The sequence below is a fragment of the Cebus imitator genome, unplaced genomic scaffold, assembly GCF_001604975.1.
Source record: "Cebus imitator isolate Cc_AM_T3 unplaced genomic scaffold, Cebus_imitator-1.0 Scaffold703, whole genome shotgun sequence".
Classification (NCBI taxonomy): domain Eukaryota; kingdom Metazoa; phylum Chordata; class Mammalia; order Primates; family Cebidae; genus Cebus; species Cebus imitator.
Genome location: NW_016108018.1, coordinates 180851 through 189385, shown reverse-complemented (window position 1 = coordinate 189385; position 8535 = coordinate 180851). Strand labels below are relative to the sequence as shown.

The window sequence follows — 8535 nt, the reverse complement described above, 5'->3', positions numbered from 1 at the left end:
TATTCATTACTTCCCTCTCCACGTGTAACACACAGACCCACGCGTGGCCTCGTTCCCCATTGTGTTCATTCCTTCTGTCTCCACTTGTCACACTCAGACCCACACGTGGCCTTGTTCACCATCGTATTCGTTCCTTCTCTCTCCACATGTCATGCCTGTGCTTTTTTGAACAGCTTCAATGCTTCTGAGTGTGTTTCCTGCAGTACAGTCCCCAAAACTACAGCAGCCACCCGCCGTGTGGGGCCAGTGCAGCCATGTTTGAATTTGCCACCAACTGCACACCCCCAGCTATGGTTTGTTCCCCTCAAGATCCAGTCCATGATCTGCTCTGCTGTCCCCTCAGTCTGGCTGACTGGATGCTCCCAGCCTTTCTTTGTGCCTGGTGGCCTTGGCATTTTTGAGATGTGCAGCCCTGCAGTTTTGTGGACGTCCCTCACTGTGGGTTTGTCGGATGTGCCAAAGTGGGAGGTCTTGATGATGCATTTTTGGCAGGAATCCCCTAGAGGTGTCTGTGGCATTGCCATCGTCTGGTGGCCTCCCAGGGTGGGTTGGCCTCTGGCTGCCTTCTCCCTAGTGACTTGGTGCTCCTACAGTCAGCGACCCAGCCCTCCTTGCCATCCTGAGGCTGACCCTGTGCCCTGCCACAGTCTGGCTGGGACAGGCCTTCTGACTGCAGAATGAGGGTCATAGAGCAGCTGTGGGGAAGGTGCAGTCCCTGGGCCCTGTGCCAAAGTCGACACACGTTCCTTACTGTTGGCGGAATTTCACTAGGTTGTTATTCACAGGCGGTCCAGACAGGTCCACAATAAGCATAACTTCATAGAGTATTTGAAGAGGAGGGCGTGGGCTCAACGCCTGCTGACTGAAGGGGACACTGGGACCCAGTCTCAGCACCCATAGAGTTGTGGGCTCAGTGCCTGCTGACTGAGAGAAGGCTGGGACCTGCCCTGAGACCGTCCCTGGAAGGAAGCAGTGTGGGAATGTCCTGGAATCACTTCAAACCCTTTCCATAGGTTTCCAATAGTTCCATAGTTTCTGCTGTTCATGTCCTGCTGACTTCCTCAGGGCCCGCTTCCCCTGGGGCTGCTGCCGGGCCAGGCTCTCGGCAGCTGGGGAGACCTTTCTGGAGGTTGTTCCTGGTGGCAGGGCCGAGCCTGGGACGATGGCAGGACGCCCGCCATGGGGGATCACAGCCATGCTCAGGGGCACGCAGGGAGACCTGCACACAGGTGGCTCCTGGCCTCTGTAAATAAGACCCCAGCTGTTCTCCAGAAACCTGGAGCCTAAATCCTCCCCAGATCAGTGGAAGGAAGTGCCTATCTGCGGGAGAAGGCCACTGTTCCCCTGATTCCTGACTTAAGGGCAAGTCCTTATGAAAGCCTCCCAGCCTCCAGGTGGCCTTCTACTCAGAAAACCTGTCTTCGTGTGCCCCAGAGCCAGCTCCTTCTGGGAACTTCTGACCTCCAATCCTAGAACCCCTATCCTCCCTGCCCCGGGATCCCCATCCCTCCAATCCTAGACTTCTGTCCCCCCTGCCCCTGGACCCCGTCCCTCCAATCACAGGACCCCTGTCCACCCTGCCCTGGGACCCTCCACCTCCTGCCCCAGGACCTTTGTGCCTCCCATTTCTTCTACCGTGTCAGTTCCCTGCCGAGCTAACTTTCAGTCAGCCTTCTGTCCACAGCACCAGGACTGCTCACTTCCAGCCCCTGCTGGCACCTGCCATGCGTCCTCCCCAGCCGCCACCTGCGCTTACTTAGTCTTTCTTGGTAGCTGCAGGTTCAGCAGAAATCCTAGGCCAGGCTTTGTCTCCAGGACCTGGGAGACTGCTGGTGCTCAGCCATGTTTGTTGACTGAGTGATAAACGGCGAAGGTTCTTGCTGCCCTGAGCAGCCCCCAACCCTGGCTGGGAAGAAGGGAGGAAGGGAGGAAGGAGGAAGCGCCCTGGGCTGGTAAGGTGGGGGAGGAGCTGAGCAGGCCAGGCCACCCCGGCTGATAGAGCAGAAACCCTGCATGGATGGGACTCCTGTCTTTGGCTACAGGAGCCTCATGGGGAGACCACAGGGCCTCATTTCTGCCTTTGAACGGAGACCTCTGAGGCCCTGGCACATAAAGGGCCTTGGCCAAGCTATACCTGGCCGCCCAGCCATGTCTAGCCACATCCATTCTCACCTCCGTTCGCCACAGCACTGGTTATCAGGTTTCAGGGTGGCAGAGAGCTCTGCACCCCTGACCTTGGCTGCTCCTAGTGTTTAGAGCTCCAGGACTCCTGGGCCTGTGCACCCTCAGTGTCTCCTCTTGAGGCTCCAGCGAGGACAGCCAGGTGCCTGCCAGACCCTGGCATGCACTCGGCCACAGGACCTCACGTGCGCCATCCTGAGCCCACCTGCATCCTCAGATGTTTCAGGTCATCCAGCCGGAGCGCGCACTCTACATCCAGGCCAACAACTGCGTGGAGGCCAAGGACTGGATCGACATTCTCACCAAAGTGAGCCAGTGCAACCAGAAGCGCCTCACCGTCTACCACCCGTCTGCCTACCTGGGCGGCCACTGGCTGTGCTGCAGGGCGTCCTCAGACTCGGCCCCTGGATGCTCGCCCTGCACCAGGTAGGTCCGTGCCTTGGTGCCCGGCGTGTGCGCGTGCAGGAAGTGTGGCAAGGGCTGGGTAGGGAGGGGCCTGCAGGGTCCGTGCCTCAGCGCCCAGCATGTGTGTGTGTGGGAAGTGTGCCCGGCGGCCGGGTAGGGAGGGTCCCACAGGGGTCCGTGGCTTGGCACCCGGCACGTGTGCATGCGGGAAGTGTAGTCAGGGGCCGGGGGCCGGGTCAGGAGGGTCCCGTGGAGTCCGTGCCTCGGCGCCTGGCATGTGCAGGACGTGTGGTCAGGGGTAGTGTAGGGAGGGGCCACGGACAGCGCATGACTGCCTGTAAGCTGGGCGGAAACGGGACTGTGCTCGCCTTGTCCCCAGAGCCTCCCACCTGAGGGGCCTCCCACCCAAGGGAGCATCTGGGGCCCAGCCTCTTGAAGGCTCTAGGGAGCCTCAGGCCTTCCAGGGTCCTCCTGAGGCCCTGCCCCAGGGGAGTGGGAGGTCAGGGTGAAGGGGGCTCCCCAGGGCCGAGGCCTTCTGCTTCTCTAGGAGGAGCTTGGGAGCAAACCTCTCCCTGAAAGCTTCATCCAGCCCAGGACACCTACCTTGATTTATCCATGGGACGCAGGCAGCCTGTGGTCTTTCCAGCCCCTCGTCAGCTGGGCCTCCAGTTCCACACAGGCTTGGGTCACCTGTGCCGGTCCAAGGAAGGAGGCCCGTGAGCCCAGCAGTCTCCCAGTTCTGCTCCATGAGATGCACATTGCCGTGGGGACAACATTGTGGCTGTGGCCACGTGATCCCTCTGCAGGGCATTATGCACAAGGGCCCTGCAGGGATGAATTGTGCTCCACACTGGGTCACCATTTAATCCTCCCACAGCCTCGGGAGGAGACCTTAGATCCTGCTTCATGGACTCGGAGGCTGAAGCTCAGGAGGAGGGCCTGGCTGCCACCCAGGCATGTGTGCCCAACACCCCAGGACCCCCACCCCCCACCCTGGAAAGGCCAGCACCCTCCTCTATCCTCACACCCCGGGCCGGAGCAGGACCATTGCAGTCTCAGGAGGAAAGGAAACCTGGCATGTCCCCACCCGGCAGCCGACCCTGCAGGGGATGCACCCCCAGAAGGGTTTCATTCCAGGCCATTTCTCCCTACGAGAACACAGGACAGCTCGAGAGCCTCCCACATCGCACACCACCCACAGCTGGCCTCCGCTCTCTCAGCTCAGGGTCTTTTCCACATCCCACACCACCCACAGGCAGCCTCAGCTCCCCCAGCTCGGGGAAGTTTTTTTAGTTGCATGCTTTTGAGACTGGGTCTCATTCTGTCGTCCAGGCTAGAGTGCAGTGGTTCAATCTCAGCTCACTGTAGCCTCAACCTCCCAGGCTCAAGCCATCCTCCCACCTCAGCCTCCCAAGTAGCTGGGATTACAGGCATGCACCACCACACTCAGTTAATTTTTGTATTTTTAGTAGAGACAGGGTTTTACCATATTGACCAGGGTGGTCTCGAACTTCTGACCTCAGGTGATCTTGCCTTGGCCTCCCAAAGGACTGAGATTATAGCCGTGAGCCACTGTGCCAGGCCTACATTTTCAAAATGGAGACTTTTTCCTTTTTTCTTTTTTTCTTTTTGAGGTGGAGCCTCTGTTGCCCAGGCTGGAGTGCAGTGGCACGATCTCAGCTCACTGCAACCTCTGCCTCCCAGGTTCAAGTGATCCTCCTGCCTCAGCCTCCCGAGTGGCTGAGATTACAGACATGTGCCACCATGCTCAGCTAATTTTTGTATTTTTAGTAGAGACAGGTGTGAGCCACCATGCCCAACTTTGGAGGTTTTTCACAGTAGTAGCACAAAGTAAGATTTATAAAAAGAAAAGAGACCGGGCTCCATGTCTCATGCCTGTAATCCCAGCACTTTGGGAGGCTGAGGTGGGTGGATAACCTGAGATCAGGAGTTTGAGACCAGCCTGGCCAACATGGCAAAACCCCATCTCTACTAAAAATACAAAAATTAGCCAGGTGTGGTGGCAGGCCCCTTTAATCCCAGCTACTCAGGAGCCTGAAGCAGGACAGTCGTTTAAACCAGGAAGTGGAGGTTTCAGTGAGCTGAGATCGCACCACTGCACTCCATCCTGGCCGGGAGAGTGAAGCTCTCTCTCAAAAAAATTAAAAAGAAAAAAATCTTGGTAAGACTTGGTAAAAAATTTTAAAAACCAGTGCTTAAGGAAACCTGCTGTGTGCTGGTGTAGAAGTAGGAGAAGTGAACATAAGTGAGCAGGGCAGTAACCACACAGCGTCCCTGAGTGTTTGCAATGATTGAAGGGAAAAGCCACAAGGTCTGGAGTGCTCATAGTTACTGGGAATTTAGTTCTGCATGTTACTACAAATGTACAAGTATGACACTGGGTATTTTGGCACCTAATCTTCCTAAATTTCTTATGTATTGATAAGATTCTGGAGTAAGAATAGGTTTAAACCAGACATAACTCAGTAATGCTTGATTTCAGGAAAGGTCAGTTAGTACAAATGATAAGCCCATTTTAAACACTGCACAGCAAGGATCTTCTGCGAAGTCTCCAAATACGTCGATCGTACTCGAAGCAGAGGTTGCTAGTTAGGTCCAGCTTGCGGCCTGGTGTCAGCGCTGGTGTCAGTGCCACTGTGGACGTCTCACCAAGCCAACACTTGCACTGGCTGCTGTGTACAGACGGACGGCAAATAGGTCCTGTCTCGAGTTTCACTTCCAACACAGTTGTCGCCTTCCTTCAGTGACATTTTAAAAATTACCGTCATTATTAAAAGCATTGTTTAAATACATATTTTTATCTTTCTGTTCTCACTGTCTGGACAGTGGCCTCCCAGCCAACATCCAGCTGGACATTGATGGGGACCGTGAGACGGAGCGTATCTATTCCCTCTTCAACTCATACATGAGCAAGCTGGAGAAGATGCAGGGTGAGTCCACTGGCACACAGAGCCGTGCAGCGAGGGGATGCCTGGCGAGGCCTGGCTGCAGATGAACACCTGTGGTCTGAGCCTCTGGTGTACTGTGGGCTACATGTAGGTATCTGTAGCATGGATGGACGGGAAAAGCTTTTTGCAGGTTAGCCAGCTATTCGGGGGAAAATTACCTTGATAACAGGTTCTGTAGATAATTTTCAGATGGAATTTAACTTTGTACTGCCAAATTCTTTAGAGGACACTATTTTTGTCATTCCTTTGTGTTTTCTAGAGGGACAATTGCCTGTGTGTGGACACGTGTGTGAGTGCGCATGCATGTATGTGGAGACGAGATGTGTGCATGTGTGTAGGCACATGTGAACATGTGTGAATGTGTGGACACGTGTGTGCACATGTGTGGACATGCACGTGAGTGTTGACACGTGCGGGGATGTGTGTGTGTGCATGTGTGGACATGTGAGAGCATGTGTGGACATGTGGACACAGGTGTGACCATGCATTTATTCATGCGTGGGAATGTGTGAGCACGTGTATGAGATGCGTGGGTGTGTGGACATGTGTGAATGTGTGGGCACATGTGTGTGTGCATGTGGACAAGTGTGAGTGTGTGCATGTGTGAGAGCATGTGTGGACATGTGACCATGCATTGTGCATGTGTGGGAATGTGGGCACGTGTGAGATGTGTGAGTATGTGGATACATGTGAACATGTGTGCATGTGTGGACACGTGTGTATGTGAATCTGTAAATGTGTGTGCATGAGTGGACATACATGAGAGTGTGTGAATGTGTTGACACGTGAGCTGTGTGAATGTGTGGACATGTGAATGCATATGTATTTGTGCATGCATGGGAATGTGTGTGCACATGTGTGAGTATGCATGCATGTCTGTGGGCCCCTGTGTGAGCATGCATGTATCTGTGTGCAGACATGCACACAGATTCTTAGTTCTGCAAAGCAATTCAGTGTTACAGATAATGGTACCATATATATTTTTGAAACAGCACCAGGCACAGTATGTTTTTCAAATCTTTATGCCGTATCATTATCTCTGACGTTTAATTCCTTTACAGAATTGAAACAGCAATCCAGGTAAGCCCAATGAGACAACATGGGGACAGTGGTTTGAGGTCTGTAAGTGAGGAGAGAAGAGCCATGGGGGGGTGAAGCAGCTGCGTTGTTTGTATGCTGAGGTCTGGTACAGCTCAGATCTGCTCTTCGAGATTGTAGGAGGCCCTTGAGTCCCACTCAGAATAGAAATAGAGCAGAATGTGCCTGGAATTACACCTGTTAGATTTTCTTCTCTTCATTCTGCTGATTTAACCCAGAAGTGTGGAGCATGCCTTGGCCTGGAAACACGAGTCCTGCCTGAGTGTCCATGCTGCTGCCCAGCTGTGAGCTCGGCCACGCCTGTTCTGCAGCACCACACACCCTGGGTGTGCATGGGTTCCAGGCATACACAAACACAGGCACGTACACATGTATGCACATCCATGTACACACACACACACACACATGCCCAGCCATACATGCGTGAAATGAACACACAGGCACATGTACGTGCAGACAAGCAAGGTAGCACTTCCAGCACATGTGGAGTTGAACACAGCATGCTCGCTTACGGACACAGGCCCACATGCAGGCATGCACACATAGACAATCACACATGCAGGCACTCACGGGCCATGCTCGCTCACGGACACAGGCCCACATGCACACATGCACACACATGCACAACCACACATGCAGGCACTCATGGGCCATGCTTGCTCACAGACGCAGGCCCACGTGCAGGCATGCACACACATGCACAGACAACCACATAGGCAGGCACTCACGGGACATGCTCGCTCATGGATGCTGGCCCACATGCAGGCATGCACACAAATGCAGACGACCACACATGCAGGCACTCCTGGGCTACCACCCACCACAGCATCTTCTCCTCCAGCAAGTGTGCCGGGTGCTGTCCCTGGGTCTGAGGTCGCCGGATGCTGTGCAGATGACACAAGGCCTCAAGGTGGCCAAGACTGCCTGGGCCAGCCTCTTTCCAGCACTCTCATAGCAGGGGTCAGCATCATGGAGTCCAGAGTCAAGGAGCCTCATACACAAGACCCAGGTTCTGAAAAATGCCAACCAGGACCTCCCTGACCAGCTGTGCCGTGGGCTGCCCTCCAGCCTTGCTCAGCCCCTCCCAGGCCGTGCACCCTGTGCAACAGCTCAGGCTCTTCCTCTGCCAGGAATACCCTTGCATCTCAGTCTTGAAGACCCTGTTTACCTTGGAAGTGTCTTCCCCCAGGTGCTTCCCAGCCTCCCCATCCCCAGAGCCTGGTGTATTATTAGCTCTCATGTTGCTATAAAGAGTTGCCTGAGGCAGGGTAACTTATAAAGAAAAGAGGTTTATTGACTCACAGTTCTGCAGGCTGTACAGGAAGCATGGTTGGGGAGCCCTCAGGAAACTTTCAATCACAGTGGAAAGAAGGTACCTCCTACACGCAGGAGAGAGTCATGGGGGACGCACCACACACTTTCAGACAACCAGAGCTCTTGAGAACCCCCCATCACGAGAACAGCAAGGTGAAAGTCCACCCCTGTGACCTTATCACCTCCCTCCAGGCCCCTCCTGAGACAAGCAGACCTCATGAGAACCCCCCATCATAAGAACAGGAAGGTGAAAGCCCACCCCTGTGACCCCATCAGCTCTCTCCAGGCCCCTCCTCCAACACTAGGGATTACAATTTGACCTGAGATTTGGGTGGGGACACAAATCCAAACCACAACATCTGGGCCCACCTGTGTCACTGGAGTCACAAGCATCTCCCATCTCCTCAGTTGCCATATGCAGTGACCTTCCCGGACCTGGCACAGAGCAAGTGCCCAGCACCTGGACGAGTGTGCTGGACAGATGGCCGGGTGGGCAGCTGAGTGGGTGGGTAGATTGGTGGATGGACGGATGGGTGAGTGATGATGGATGGACGGGTGGGTGAGTGAC

At 54.7% G+C, this 8535-nt stretch overlaps 1 protein-coding gene across 3 annotated transcripts in view; it reads left to right on the top strand.

Annotated features, from left to right (window-relative positions):
- The window catches only part of RASA3 (RAS p21 protein activator 3), a 133413-nt gene that overhangs the window by 117468 nt on the left and 7410 nt on the right, over positions 1-8535 (top strand). For all 3 annotated transcript variants that reach the window (XM_017518757.2, XM_037735004.1, XM_017518756.2), the window contains 2 exons: positions 2399-2607; positions 5434-5537. In XM_017518757.2, coding sequence (XP_017374246.1) covers positions 2399-2607; positions 5434-5537 — 313 coding nt within the window. The remainder of the gene's footprint in view (positions 1-2398; positions 2608-5433; positions 5538-8535) is intronic.